The sequence below is a fragment of the Dendropsophus ebraccatus genome, chromosome 7 (assembly GCF_027789765.1).
Source record: "Dendropsophus ebraccatus isolate aDenEbr1 chromosome 7, aDenEbr1.pat, whole genome shotgun sequence".
Classification (NCBI taxonomy): Eukaryota; Metazoa; Chordata; class Amphibia; order Anura; family Hylidae; genus Dendropsophus; species Dendropsophus ebraccatus.
Window position 1 is genome coordinate 116,325,955 of NC_091460.1, and position 16,035 is coordinate 116,341,989.

The 16,035-nt window shown below is 50.1% G+C and overlaps 1 protein-coding gene across 2 annotated transcripts in view; it reads right to left on the reverse strand.

Annotated features, from left to right (window-relative positions):
• Nucleotides 1–14,934, reverse strand: part of PKD2 (polycystin 2, transient receptor potential cation channel) — a 29,595-nt gene extending 14,661 nt beyond the window's left edge. The window contains exons 1-3 of one of the 2 annotated variants that reach the window (XM_069978268.1): nt 14,024–14,934; nt 7,041–7,154; nt 131–264 (exon numbers count right to left, since the gene is read on the reverse strand). In XM_069978268.1, coding sequence (XP_069834369.1) covers nt 131–264; nt 7,041–7,154; nt 14,024–14,513 — 738 coding nt within the window. In that variant the 5' untranslated portion in view covers nt 14,514–14,934. The remainder of the gene's footprint in view (nt 1–130; nt 265–7,040; nt 7,155–14,023) is intronic. The other variant, XM_069978267.1, reaches the window with a different exon arrangement.
• Nucleotides 14,935–16,035: the final 1,101 nt, after the last annotated feature.

Sequence of the window (16,035 nt, forward strand, 5' to 3'; positions counted from 1 at the left end):
AGTAGTTTTCTGAAGATTTTACTCCATTCACCTAGTGAGTACCCAAACATTTCATTTCAACACAATCACCACAAAAAAAAAAAAAAAAATCCCTTAGCACCCACCATGTATTTACCATTCATTAATTTACCTTCCAGAATTTATCCATAGTCATCAAGGTCTTGAAATTGGTCTCATCAGTTTTTGACACAGGTGTATCCAGAAAAAGTTGAGTCATAACTTTAGTGTAATAAAACATGCTGGAGGTCACCATGCCATAGGTTACTGGGAAAAAAAAAAACAAGACAGAATGTTATTGCATAATATAGTTCTCTATACATTACATTATATTTTAGGGCAATAGTTAAATGTTTTGTTTTACCATAGGTTTTTTTTTACATTTTTTTCAACAGGCTGGGACAAAAAAGTAAATTGTTTACTTACCCCTCTAGTTTGCTGTCACAATTGGAATGGCTGACTATTTATTATGCACGTGCAGCCAATCACTGACCTCAGCAGTCACGTGCCACACATACAGGAAGAGATCGGCAAGTCTAGTGACTGGCTGCAGAGACTCATGTACAATCGTATGTGACGTCACTGCAGCACTTTTGACAGGAGAAAATGGAGCTGCAGCAAACTCGGGAGTTTAACTTACAGGGGTTGTCCGACCTTTTTTCTTTTTAAAATAGATCATTTGTTGCTACTGTAGAGATTAGGGAGCGGCGCTACAGAGGCACGGGAATGGGTAAGTATACGTGCTTTATTATGTTCCACCACCCCCCCCCCCCTCTGCCTGTGATTTTTACATTTGCTGCTATGTGATCCAGCATTTGGCTCTCCATCCTGCTCTCTCTTTAGGCCACTGCCACCTCCTCTAGAATGGAGAATCAGTGTGTGCCAGAAATGAACTGTAGATTTTTGCCCAAACCAGCAGACATAAATCATGGCGAAAATCAACACCAGCTCCAGGGCTGATGTACATTTCTGAGACTGCTGCATGTCACCCTCAGATTTGCCAGAGTTACAGAGAAGCATGTAGGTATGGTATGTATGTATGTAGATCATGGAGTGTTAGAATTCTCTCAGATATAGTGACGTCAAGACCCAGGGTGTTATTCCTATGGGTGTCTATGTAAAGTAATGTAATGTAGTGTACAGTGTGCTTTATTGAATGAATACATTTATGGAATACTTTGGGGAGCAAGTGTCCTTGCTCCCCCAAAGTAATCCATAAATGTATTTAATCAGTACATTAGGAGGGCACCGAGCAGGGAGGGAGAGAGGTGCCTGTGCATCTACCTCTCCCCTGCCTCCCTGCTCGGTGCTGGCACATATACACAGTACTACTGCTCCCATCATCTGGTCATAGTATGAGCAGATGATGGGGGTGTAGTACCAGGGCCGATCTCCATCACCCGCCAAACCGCCGCCCGCCGCCGCACTGGACTATATAAACTGAACTATGGGAGTAGTAGCTGGGTTATTCCTATCACATGCCTGCCGCCGCTGATGGGCAGGGGGGTGCCGCTCATCACAGTGCAGTGCAGCCATCATGCCCCCTCCGCTCCCCCCCTCCTCCTCCTTCCGGGATCCGGCCAAACTTCCCCCTATCCCATGGCTGACTCAACGCCTGGCCGCCACTCTCCCCTCACACATAGCGGCTCTTGGTGCTTCCCGGTGGCACGTGTGGGAGAGGATGGTCAGTGCGGACACCGGGAAGCACCGGGAGCCGGTATGTGTGAGGGGAGAACGGCAGCCGGGCGGGGAGTCAGCCATGGGATAGGGGGAAGTTTGGCCGGATCCCGGAAGGAGGGGGGGGGGGGGAGGGGAACAGAGGGGGCATGATGGCTGCACTGCACTGTGATGATCGGCTCCCCCCGGCGGCAGGCATGTGATAGGGATAACCCAGCTACTACTTCCATAGTATGCTTCCATATACTACTACTCATAGTATGAGCAGGTGACAGGAGTAGTAGTTCAGTGTATATAGTCCAGTGCGGCGGCGGTGGTTCGGCGGGTGATGGAGATCGGCCCTGGTACTACACCCCCAGCATCTGCTCATACTATGACCAGATGATGGGAGCAGTAGTACTGTGTATAGTTGGCAGCAGCAGCACCGAGCAGGGAGGGAGGGGGGAGGTAGATGCACAGGCACCTCTCTCCCTCCCTGCTCGGTGCCCTCCTAATGTACTGATTGAATACATTTATGGAATACTTTGGGGAGCAAGGACACTTGCTCCCCAAAGTATTCTATAAATGTATTCATTCAATAAAGCACACTGTACACTACATTACTTTACATAGACATCCATAGAAACAATAAAGTCCCATAGACTTCTACATATAGAACGCCCCCTGCTGGACACTCCATAGGAATTACACCCTGGGTCGTAAAGTCACTATATCTGAGAGAATTCTAACACTCCATGATCTACTAAATTAAGGGAAATAGCCCTATATGTGCATTGCCCATAATTAATGTACATTAGAAATTTGTCTAACTTTCCATAAGTAATAACATATCAAAAAATAATTTTGGCCGGACTTCTTCTTTAAAGCGACTCTGTACCCACAATCTGACCCCCCCAAACCACTTTTATCTTCAGATAGCTGCTTTTAATCCAAGATCTGTTCTCCGGTCCGTTTGGCAGATGAGGCAGTTATTGTCCCCAAAAAATACTTTTAAACTTGCAGCTCCGTGCCAAACAGGAGTATCTGTGCCCTAACTCTGCACCACCCCTCTGTCCCTCCTCATCATTAGGAATGCTCCAGGCAGATTGCCTCCTATTCCCCACCTGTTTCAGCCCGACACATGGGTTGGATCGTTAAGGACCTGTGCAATGTTCAGCATGGAGAAAATGTTTCAGTGGCATTCCTAACGATGAGGAGGGTGGGGAGGAGGGACAAAGGGGTGGTGCAAAGTTAGGGCACAGATACTTCCGTTTGGCACAGGGCTTCAAGTTCAAAAGTATTTTTTTAGGACAATAACTGCATAACGGACCCCAGGACAGATCTTGGATTAAAAGCAGCTATCCGAAGGTACAAGTGGTTTATGAAGGTAAGATTGTGTGTACAGAGTCACTTCAAAGGAGAAGTCCGGTGGATTGCAAAATCCTGATTACAAGTACTAACTTACCTCTCTCGTGCCCGCGGTGAGCGGCAGGGCCGTCAGTGGGACCGTGGCCGGGCCCCGGGATCTCCGGAGCTGACAAGTCACGACCAGGCTGATGGACTGGCCGCTCAGCCAATCAGCGAATGGAGCTGCGTAGGGCTGGGCGATTAATCGAATTAATTCGATTAATCGCCCAGACAGTTAGAATCGATTTGATTTTTTGTGAAAATCGTAAATTCGATTTTCACAAAAAATCATTGCGGGCGGCGCGGTAAAGTGTCGGGTCCGGAGAGAGTTGCAGGACTGCGCGGTGAGGTGCAGGGCCGGCGGTCAGGAGAGATGTGGTACCGGCGGCTCCAGCCTCTTCACAGAGCCGCGGCTGACCTCTCCCGCCCCTTACACGTTAGTGCCGCGCTGAGCTGCGTCCCGCTCTCTTCCTGTCACACGTGCAGGTCCTGTTCTGTGGAGGAGGCGGCAGGGATCGCAGCAGAAGGAGAGAACGTCGCTGCCCGCTGTACAGCTCCAGGACCCGCAGCGACGTTCTCTCCTTCTGCTGCGATCCCTGCCGCCTCCTCCACAGAACAGGACCTGCACGTGTGACAGGAAGAGAGCGGGACGCAGCTCAGCGCGGCACTAACGTGTAAGGGGCGGGAGAGGTCAGCCGCGGCTCTGTGAAGAGGCTGGAGCCGCCGGTACCACATCTCTCCTGACCGCCGGCCCTGCACCTCACCGCGCAGTCCTGACACTTTACCACGCCTGCCTAGTCCCCCTCAGCTGCCCCATACCCCCTCAGTGTCCCCTCAGCTGCCCCATACCCCCTCAGTGTCCCCTCAGCTGCCCCATACCCCCTCAGTGTCCCCTCAGCTGCCCCATACCCCCTCAGTGTCCCCTCAGCTGCCCCATACCCCCTCAGTGTCCCCTCAGCTGCCCCATACCCCCTCAGTGTCCCCTCAGCTGCCCCATACCCCCTCAGCTGCCCCATACCCCCTCAGTGTCCCCTCAGCTGCCCCATACCCCTGAGTGACCCCCAGCCGGCTTCATATCCCTCAGTGACCCCCAGCCTGCCCCATACCCCTCAGTGACCCCCAGCCTGCCTCATACCCCTCAGTGACCCCCAGCCTGCCCCATACCCCTCAGTGTCCCCTCAGCTGCCCCATACCCCTCAGTGACCCCCAGCCTGCCCCATACCCCTCAGTGACCCCCAGCCTGCCTCATACCCCTCAGTGACCCCCAGCCTGCCCCATACCCCTCAGTGACCCTTAGCCTGCCCCATACCCCTCAGTGACCCCCAGCCTGCCCCATACCCCTCAGTGACCCCCAGCCTGCCTCATACCCCTCAGTGACCCCCAGCCTGCCCCATACCCCTCAGTGACCCCCAGCCTGCCCCATACCCCTCAGTGACCCTTAGCCTGCCCCATACCCCTCAGTGACCCCCAGCCTGCCCCATACCCCTCAGTGACCCCCAGCCTGCCTCATACCCCTCAGTGACCCCCAGCCTGCCCCATACCCCTCAGTGACCCTTAGCCTGCTTCATACCCCTCAGTGACCCCCAGCCTGCCTCATACCCCTCAGTGACCCCCAGCCTGCCCCATACCCACTCAGTGACCCCCAGTCCACCCCATACCCCCTCAGTAGTACTACTACACCCATCATCTATACCTGTACTACTACCACACTCCTCATCTTTACCTGTACTATTACACCCCTTATCCACTATACCCTCACTACTACTCCCTACCTAGATGAAGGCACAAAGAAGATCGCCTATACTATATGGGGGCACAGAGTACATAGGGCACATATTTGGGAAAACTACTTATATGGGGCACACAATGTGTTTGTCTACTACATGGGGGCACAGGAGGAGCACTGTTACACTGGGAAACAATATAGTTGTCTCAAACGTCAATAAAATCGTATCTGATGCTGCAGGGAGAAAAATGTCCTATTTATTTAGCAAAAACAAAAAAATCGAGATTTAAATCGAGAATCGTCCAAAATTTTTTAAAAATCGAGATTTTATTTTTTGGCCATATCGCCCAGCCCTAGAGCTGCGTCTCACCTCTGGCTGAGCGGCCAGTCCATCAGCCAGGACAGGACCCCTCCCCGCCCCTGCTGGACTTCTCCTTTAAATAAAAGGTTGAACACACTCATGAATGTTAATACCATAACCACAGAGGTTATTCATATTAAAAATGTGTTATATTTGGGCGGCATTCAGGGGAGGTGAACAAGTAGTGATCGTGGCAAAAGGAAGAAAAAGGAGTTTGGGAACTTTTTCTCTTTTTCCCAGTTACCATGAATAAAGCCTTTTAGCCTACCACATTTACGCAGCTATTACCAGAGTTCTTCCTGCACGCCTCTCAATTATTTGCGGATTTGCTTGAATGACTCGTTTATTTTATTTCGAAGCTAGTAAACCAGTAACCAGCTCAGTGGGAGAGCACAGACCAGCAGAGGGTGAAGAGACGGCGCTTTGCAGGAGTCCTGTCTGCTCGGACACAGCTACAGGAGTACCTTCCTCTAAGGGTGTGTTCACACTTAGGTATAGGCAAGGAATTTAAAGCGGAATCAGTGCTTAATTTTATGCTTATGAAATTCCGCTTATAAAATATGTACAGAGCAATGTCCCATTGTGTTCAATAGGATTTCTGCTCTGTTGTTCACACAGCAAAATTTACGTGCGGATCAGATTTTAGCCCTGTCGATTCTCTGGGCGGATTCTTCTAGAGCAGGGATGTCAAACTCAAATACACAGTGGGCCAAAATTAAAAAACTGGACAAAGTCGCGGGCCAGCCTTGATAATTATTGAAGCGCGAATGCCGCGGTCCTGGCACTGTCAGAGCAGCGTGCAGTGTTCCTTGCACTGTCAGTGGTATGTGTCTCCCAGCGCTGTGCTGTGATAAATTGCTATGATATGATCAAACCATGTAATAGCTAACCCCCCCAATATTGCCCCACATATTAGCCAGCCCTCCCAATAGTGCCTTAATAGTAGCCAGCCCCCCCCCCCCAAGTGTCCCAAATAGTAGCCAGCCATCCCCAATAGTATCATATAGTAACCAGCCCTCCCCAGTAGTCTCATATAGTAGGCAGTCCTCCCCATATTTTTTTTATAAAGTAGCTAGCCCACCCTGTAGTCTCATATAGTAGCCAGCCCTCCCCAATAGTCTCTAACTATAGCCATCCCACCCTGTAGTCTCACATATTAGACAGCCTTCCCAATAGTGCCCAAATAGTAGCCAGCCCTCCCCTGTAGTCTTATATAGTAGGCAGCCCTCCCCAATAGTCACATATAATAGCCAGCCCTCCCTAGTAGTCTCATATAATAGCCAGCCCTCCCCATAGTCTCTTATATAGTAGCCATGGCAGGCCAGATGTAATTCAATCTTCGAATTGCCTGGGGGGCCAAAAATAATGGCACCACGGGCCAGATTTGGCCCACGGGCCAGAGTTTGACATGAATGTTCTAGAGAAATCCCATAGAACTCATTGGGGCTTTGACTTTCTGTTTTCCGCTTACATTCCACTTGAATTCTGCACCTATTCTGCCAGAGCTGAAGAATATGAAATTTTGAGCAGAAAACTTCTTTCTTCAATTCCTCCCCTATTCCTCAATGTGAACACACCCTTATAAAGTATGCCTGATAGAAAGCTACAGATAAAGCAGACCTGGCACGGCCATGTTTCTCTTGAATACTGCATAATGTAATAACCAGTACTCTGAACAGTAATAGATACATAATAGGGTTAACATTTTTGTTGGAAGGAAACTAAACAAAAAAAGAAAAAAATTATATATAAATATAAAGCAAATATGTGCACACGGGAATACAATGCTAACAGGCAAAGTGGATGTTACAATACACAAACCATGCTATTACTACACTTGGCCCCACAGCCTGTGATACCAGGTCATAGTATGTGGAGCAGAAAGATACTTACAGACACATAGAAGGAAAATAAACACTATGTAAGTGATCAGCTCCCGCAGGATGGTTTTTAAGTATTTTTCCCTTGTAGTTACTCGGTCCGCTGTATATCTTGTACCCCAAAGACCTATAGAAAGAAGAGGAATTGATAAAAACAACAAAAAAGGGAGGTTAAAATTTAAAAAGTCACCGCCCAACACTTTTCTTTCTGTTACAGCTGACATATCATGTACATAACAATAACATCAGTATGAAATAACATTTATAACGACTCAATGGCAACAGCATTAGTCATGAGCGAGTACTAAAATGCTCGTTACTCGAGAAGAATATTTCCCGATACTCGGGTGCTTGTTTAACGTAACGAACCCCATTGAAGTCAATGGAAAACGCAAGCATTTTTTGCAAGGTACCCAAGCTCGGCACAGGTAAGGTTGTGTGCGAACATGTCAACCTCAGAAAATGATGGAAACACCACGGAAATGGACAGGAAACAGAAGGGGCAGCATGTATGGATGCCTATGAGGCTGTACTATTAAGCCAAATTCTGGGCAACAGCATGGAAGTAAGAACACAGGGAACCATTAAAACAGAGGTAGCATATGAACCACCCAAAATGCGTGGAAGACTGGGTGGTGGATAAGTTACTGGACACATTATCTGCTATCCACATGATCACCTGTTCTCTGCTGCGGTTTCAATAGAGGTGTACCCTGAGACCCCGTAAGTTGCGAGAGGAAGCTAGGGCGTGAATGTCTGTGGTGTGTCACTGCTTCCTCCTCAACAGGTGCTGTCACCCTGCCCAGAACCACGGCCTCTGCCCACTGCATCGCTTGGAACCCCACACCCTCGTCCTCGACCCTTACCCCTGCACTACGAAATAATAAAGCAACCCTGATGACTGGCTGCAGATAAGAAAATACACTGGTCACACTAGTTTTTGGAGGTTGTCGTATAGTCTGTGTGTAAGTGGTGGTATATTGTGTATATTGAGGTTCTATGCACCTGTACTACAAATCACAGCAATACAAAGTACAATAGCAGCAGCACCAGCCACAAAAAATATAATAGTACACAGGACTTCTTAGGGGTCTGTATGCACACCTGCTGTCCCCTTCTGCCAGCAGCCGATCACCACAGTGTGCTGCTGAAATCGTGGTAGCTGCACTGCAAGTCCCAGCCAGCAGTCTGGAGTAATCCAAAAAAAATAAAGATTTTAAGCCCTTACAAGGGCTGTTGGGTTCTGTATACAGTATCCCTGCCTACTGGAACGCTAATTCCCTCCCTAACACTCCCTGACAAGCAGCAGCTCTGTCCCTGATCTCTTCCAGCATACATGTGAGCTGAGCCTTTCCGGACGCGCTTTTTATATGGCAGGGTCATCTGATCTGGCCAACCAATCGCTGCTATCGACATGTATGGGTCCCACGTCATCGCAGGGTGTACCAAAGAGTCTACTGCATGTTTATTGGCTGAGAAATTGCGGGAAACTTACAGGAAACAGATGATGCCATTTTCTCGAGTATCGCGAGAAGCTGGTCTGAGTAACGAGAACCATCAGGTACCCTAATACTCGACCGGGTACCAAGCTCAGACGAGCATGCTCACTCATCACTAAACAGCATATAACATTAGTATAGTCTAGGACACACAGCACTTACGGACTAGGACCAGGGCAAAAACAAAAACAAAAAATCCTGGGTTCAAAGAATTTGTATGTTCTGTCCGTGTTTGCGTGGGTTTCCTCCGGGTGCTCCGGTTTTCTTCCACACCAAACACATACAGATAGGTGAATTTACATTGTAAGCCCTAATGGGGACAGGGAGCAATAATTGGCAAAAACTATGTGCAGTGCTGCGGAATCTGTGTGCGCTATACAAATAAAAGAATTAATTGTAATACATGTATATGTATATTAGAAAGCTGCATCACTTCCTGTTTAACCCTTTTCTGATCGTTTTCCTATCAGTCATTTCTTTCACCACTGGGTTCACATTGCTAACAATACATCTGTGACTGTAGCTTTAAATCCCGTCATACCTCAGCTGCACACAGCTCACTAACCAATGCGAGAACCAACAAGAACACATTACATGAATGAAAACTCTCCAGCGCCACCTGTGGGGAGCTAGCCTGTAAATGAGATTCTGAAATGTTTTTTGGCTGCATATTTGTCCTGGTTTTTGGAATGTGAGGATATAATGGAAAATAACTGCAAGCCACTCACAGTCAGCCAGATCACTGGAGGAGATGGAAAATCTGTGTTACTGTCTGCGCTTTCCGGCAGTAAGCACGGCTGCGCAAGCACAAAAATACTCAAAACTCTATAAGAACTACTGGCTGCAAAAAACTAAAAAAAAATTCAAATTTTTAGATGTTTTTCTTGGTACAGTATTTGGAATTTTTCCAAGTTTTATTTTTCCATAATCAAGAATCACTCATTATTTTCAATTCCTTTTTCTTTTTGAACTGAAGTTGTCTAGTGGTAAAAAGGTACCATTACCTATACAGCATACCAGTTAGAGGTGAGCAAATTGATTGGTTCAGGGCTCGGCGAGTGGATTTTGCCCTGCCGTGACGGAAGGCAACAGGGCACTTGTCCAGGACTGTTAAAAGCTACGATATGCCTATTCTCCATCTCTGACGCACACTGCAGCCTGTCTGAGCTGACAGGTCGCTCAGCCAATCACTGTCCGGGACCGCCAAGGCCAGTGATTGGCTGAGTGGCCTGTCAGCTGAGACAGGCCGCTCTGAAGCTGCAATGTGCGAGCCCCGGGGAGAAGCCGACCACAAGAGGAGCCCTGGACCATGGATAGGTAATGTAATGTAATGTAATGTAAAGAAAGGGCTGCAAGGACATCGATAACGATATCCATGCAGCCCTTGTTAAACGATTATCGGGCCGTGTAATGGGCCATGTAAACGAGCGCTGATCTAGCAGATCGGCACTCGTTTACAATTATCGGGCCATGTAGTAGTACCCTTACAAGTTTTTGTAAAAGTCTCTAAAAGTCAGTTTGCGTACCCGCCCCCTTAGCTTTCTCAGCGAATCTCAGCTTACTGGAGGCAGGCACACTAAAGGTGATGTCCGTGGGGCTTTTTCCTCAGTGGGCAGGGTTATAATTGCTACCCCAGCCCACTGAAGAGAGGGATCCTGACTCCGAATGTGGGGACCAGGAGGAAGGAACGTGTCAGAGTGGACTCCATTTACGGCTCAGAACACATAATAACTTGCTTTGACCAACATGTGAAGCTATGAATGGGCTATTAAATGGTGTAATTGGATGGAATTCCCCTTTAAAAAAATTGAAAAATGTAGGGGAAAATACAGAAATAGAGGTATATGAAGTCTTTGCCACTGTGAACAGATAGGTTGGTATTCTCAGCTCAGGCAATATGGCTGTCCCCATAACATAAAAAAAAAAAATCTAAGGGACTCGTTCCCTAGAATATTGTAAAGCCCAGGACCTTCAGGAGTTTATGCTGAAACCTGTAATGACATAAAGACTTGGTGGAGATGCAGATGTGAACCATAGATCTGTTTTTTCTTTATCTAAGCATCTAAATGTCCTTAAAGGGAACCTGTCACCCCCCGTGTCGGGGTGACAGGCTCCCGACCCCCTGTTAGAGCCCCCTATACTCACCTAATCCCGCCGGGTCCCGCTTCTGGAGGTGGTCGGGTGATGAAGATCTCAGCCGCTGCAGCCCGGCGCGCGCTCATAGAGAATGACGGAGCGCTGGACTCTCCTGTCATTCTCTATGGGTGTTGGACTCATGTCTCAGCGCGCATGCCGGGCTGCAGCGGCTGAGATCTTCATCACCCGACCACCTCCAGAAGCGGGACCCGGCGGGATTAGGTGAGTATAGGGGGCTCTAACAGGGGGTCGGGAGCCTGTCACCCCAGCACGGGGGGTGACAGGTTCCCTTTAAGGAACAGTTATACGTCTAAGACAGTCATAAGACAGGACAGTGCTGTGACCAGTCTGTCTCAGAAGTGGAGGCTGGATAGTTCAGGTGGGCACGTAAAGGTGACTAGGAGGACACCGGGGAGGTTGTGGAGAGGTAATAATAGGCTGTTTGTTAGGTTTTGGGCAGCAACATATTAAAAGTTAATTCTGAGCAGAATACCCCTTTAAAGACTTATGACAAAAATATATGCCAATAAGCCCAGGGGCTCTAAGCTGCGAGCTCAGGAGCCGAGCTTGCTTTATTGAGGGTGAGGACCAGCTGCTAGCATCAATGTGACTGAGGGGGTCCCGAGTGCTGGAGGTAAAATAAATGCGATCTGATTGGTGATCTGCATGAAGAGTCTGCCTCAGGCCTGCCTCATATGTCAAAGCCCCTCCAAAAAAAATGACAGGGGTGCGGGAACAAAATAAACAAAGTATACTTACCAGTTCTCATGCCCCCATAGCACCAGCTAATAGACTGCCCACTCAGCCAATGAGTGACTGGGGCGGGACACTGCCCCAGTCACTGACTGGCTGAGCAGGCGATCCATTAGCTGGGCCAAAACATTGCAGCTGGAGCAGCTGGGTACGTGACGTTATGATGCGGGCGCGGAGACCAGCCGTTCCGTGACATGGACTCTTACGTTGTGTGAACATAGCCTTGCACTTCCGGGTCAAGCAGGCCATTCACATAAATAACACACATTACAATGTTGTATAACTTTGTAATGTGTGTTATTTAGTGAGAAAGTTTTACACCGCGAATCTACTGGTTCCTAAAGAGGTTGTCCAGGCTGCGGGGGACTTGTCATTAATGTATACTTACTTGTCCTGTTCCCCCGCCACTGCCAGATCCCAGACTGGTAAAATGAGAGTCTATGCTAAGTGGGCATTTACGGTGGGAGAGCAACTTCATCGTATGTTATGAAAACGGGACACGTAAGTATACATTATCAACATGTCACCCACTTTATTGGGTTACCCAGCATTAGGAAAACATGGGCACTTTCTTTCAGTGCCAGCACCACTCTTGTCTGCAGTTTAGGTTTTACAACTGGGTTCCATTGAAGTGAATGGAGCTTAAAGGGGTTATCCAGCGCTACAAAAACATGGCCATTTTTCCGCCTCTCTTGTCTCCAGTTCAGGTGCGGTTTGCAATTAAGCTCCATTCACTTCATGGAACCCAGTTGTAAAACCTACACCCAAACTGCAGACAAGAGAAGGGGAAAAGTTGCCATGTTTTTGCTGCGCTGGATAACCCCTTTAATTGCAAACCACATGTGAACTGGAGACAAGAGTCTCATGTCTCTGGAAGAAAGTCTAATGCTAGATAACCCCTTTAAATGGAAACTAATGGAAGGTTAGAATAGGGCCATTTGGCTGTAAAGTGTGAAACTAAAACTCAATCCACCCCGCCTGCTGTCTCTCAAAAGCAACTCAGCCCCCTTGATGTTATACAAATCTGTAACATATAGTGTGAGCTGGGGGGGGGGGGGTTTAATTTTTATCACAATGGGGTATCTCTTTGTACAGCTGAGGGTGCACTTGGAGACTGGTCTGGTGCTGGTTTAGGCCCCATGCACACAATTTATTTCCCTGAAAGGTATTTGTGCTGGAAAATATAGGACATGTCTTATATTTGTCTGGAATTCCGGCATTGGTGCCCCATAAAACCATATGGGCACATTCAGAAACTGTCGAATTCTGGATGCGAGGGATGTGCCACTGAGTGCCGTGCCTGCTCCTTTAAAAGTAGGTGCTCCTGATCAGGAGCGAGTACGTTTAAATGTGGCACTGTGTTTGATATGTGAAATAACAGCAAACGATTAGCGATAATTTAAGGTTCAGATCTAAATCAACGACACACAAACGATTTTTTGATCGTTGCCTGCAATTACACAAAACGATTATAGTTTAAATTTGATATAACGATTTTTCGCACAATAATCGTTCAGTGTAATAGGGCCCTTATGGTCACGTTCTCCCCATGGTGGGGGGCTGCTACATATTGTCTTATACAAACACTTTGACCCCCCCCCCCAGTGACTATTCTCCAATCCCTGATATAAAGGAGCACTCCAGACCCCCCTCTCACCTCTCAGAGTGTGCAGGACCCGGTGGACCCCCCCTCCCTGATATAAAGGAGCACCCCAGACCCCCCTCTCACCTCTCAGAGTGTGCAGGACCCAGTGGACCCCCCCTCCCTGATATAAAGGAGCACCCCAGACCCCCCTCTCACCTCTCAGAGTGTGCAGGACCCCCCCTCCCTGATATAAAGGAGCACCCCAGACCCCCCTCTCACCTCTCAGAGTGTGCAGGACCCCCCCTCCCTGATATAAAGGAGCACCCCAGACCCCCCTCTCACCTCTCAGAGTGTGCAGGACCCCCCCTCCCTGATATAAAGGAGCACCCCAGACCCCCCTCTCACCTCTCAGAGTGTGCAGGACCCCCCTCCCTGATATAAAGGAGCACCCCAGACCCCCCTCTCAGAGTGTGCAGGACCCCCCTCCCTGGTATAAAGGAGCACTCCAGACCCCCCTCTCACCTCTCAGAGTGTGCAGGACCCCCCCCCCCCGGTATATGGGAGCACCCCAGACCCCCCTCTCACCTCTCAGAGTGTGCAGGACCCCCTCCCTGATATAAAGGAGCACCCCAGACCCCCCTCTCACCTCTCAGAGTGTGCAGGACCCCCCCTCCCTGATATAAAGGAGCACCCCAGACCCCCCTCTCACCTCTCAGAGTGTGCAGGACCCGGTGGACCCCCCCTCCCTGATATAAAGGAGCACCCCAGACCCCCTCTCAGAGTGTGCAGGACCCCCCCTCCCTGATATAAAGGAGCACCCCAGACCCCCCTCTCACCTCTCAGAGTGTGCAGGACCCCCCTCCCTGGTATAAAGGAGCACCCCAGACCCCCCTCTCACCTCTCAGAGTGTGCAGGACCCCCCCTCCCTGATATAAAGGAGCACCCCAGACCCCCCTCTCACCTCTCAGAGTGTGCAGGACCCCCCTCCCTGGTATAAAGGAGCACCCCAGACCCCCCTCTCACCTCTCAGAGTGTGCAGGACCCGGTGGACCCCCCGCCGCTCCGGGGGCTGCTCGGTGTCCGCTCTCCCGGCTCCGGGGCCCGGCTCTCCCCTCCTCCTGCGGCCCCGGGGCCCCTGGCTGTTGGGGTGATGGTGATAGCCCACTAGCCCGGTGCTGCCCCCGCTGCTGGACGACACCAGGGACGCCGACCTCCTGCCCGGCCCGGAGGGGTGCCACTCCACGTCCATCTCCACCACCATGCCCTCCTCCCCGTCCTCCTCCTCCTCCATCCCGTCTTCCTCAGCCTCGAAGCCGGGGTTATCTCTGCTCCACGCCTGCCGGGAGCAGGAAGACAGGGGGGACGGGGTGGATCCGCCAGGGGGCAGCCGGAGGGCCGGGGCGGGGGGCAGGGTGTCCATCTCCAGCATAGTCGGGGAGGAGGTGGCTGGCAGCGGCCTCTTCTTCCTCTCCTCTCCCTCCAGCTCGGGCTTCACCTTGCTGGGGTTCACCATGCTGCAGTCAGGCTGTCCCAGCTCCCGAGCACAGCAGCCATTTTCTCCTCCGGGGTCTCTTCTCCCCGCCCTTCTCCCTCACACTCGGCTCCGTTATCCGGGGCAGGTTAGGGCTGCGCTCCCGCCCTCACTGCCAGGCTCCGGGCACGGACTGCTTAACCCCTCGGCGCCCGGCCTCTAGTAACTGGCACGGCCGATAGTACGGTGGTCCCCGGACTCTCTATGAGGGAATGGAGCAGAGTGTTTAAGAGTCTGGTCTCCAGGCAACGGGGTAAACACAGCCCCCCTAATGGAGGACGCCGGGGGCTGCTGCCTCATGTACTGCGGCGCCATAGTCAGCAGGCAGCGGGGATGGCTTCTAGTCACAACTCCCATCATGGCGGCCTACAGCCCCCTATATAACTGCCTCACCATGAGACCCTCCAACTACAACTCCCATCATGGCGGCCTACAGCCCCCTATATAACTGTGCCTCAATATGAGACCCTCCAGGTACAACTCCCATCATGGCGGCCTACAGCCCCCTATATAACTGCCTCACCATGAGACCCTCCAACTACAACTCCCATCATGGCGGCCTACAGCCCCCTATATAACTGCCTCAACATCAGGCCCTCCAACTACAACTCCCCTCATGGCGGCCTACAGCCCCCTATATATAAGCCTCAACATCAGGCCCTCCAACTACAACTCCCATCATAGCAGCCTCCAACTACAACTCCTATCATGGCGGCCTACAGACCCCTATATAACTGTGCCTCAACATCAGGCCCTCCAACTACAACTCCCATCATGGCGGCCTACAGCCCCCTATATAACTGCCTCAACATCAGGCCCTCCAACTATAACTCCCATCATGGCGGCCTACAGCCCCCTATATAACTGTGCCTCAATATGAGACCCTCCAGCTACAACTCCCATCATGGCGGCCTACAGCCCCCTATATAACTGTGCCTCAACATCAGGCCCTCCAACTACAACTCCCATCATGGCGGCCTACAGACCCCTATATAACTGCCTCAACATCAGGGCCAACTACTACTCCCATCATGGCGGCCTACAGCCCCCTATATAACTGCCTCAACATCAGGGCCTCCAACTATAACTCCCATCATGGCGGCCTACAGCCCCCTATATAACTGTGCCTCAATATGAGACCCTCCAGGTACAACTCCCATCATGGCGGCCTACAGCCCCCTATATAACTGCCTCAACATCAGGCCCTCCAACTATAACTCCCATCATGGCGGCCTACAGCCCCCTACATTACTGTTCTTCAACCTGCGGTTCTCCCAACTGTGGCGAAACTACAACTCCCATCATGTTCAGGGAGTCTTCAACCCTCTATATAAGTGTTCCCCGACCTGTGGTTTTATGTATTGGAGACATTTTATATATATATATATATATATATATATATATATATATATATATATATATAGATGGAGGTTGGGCCCAGGCCAGGCTTTTGCCTTGGGGGTCGGTGGAGGCAGGTGACGTTCTTCTTGCATTCACTAAACCC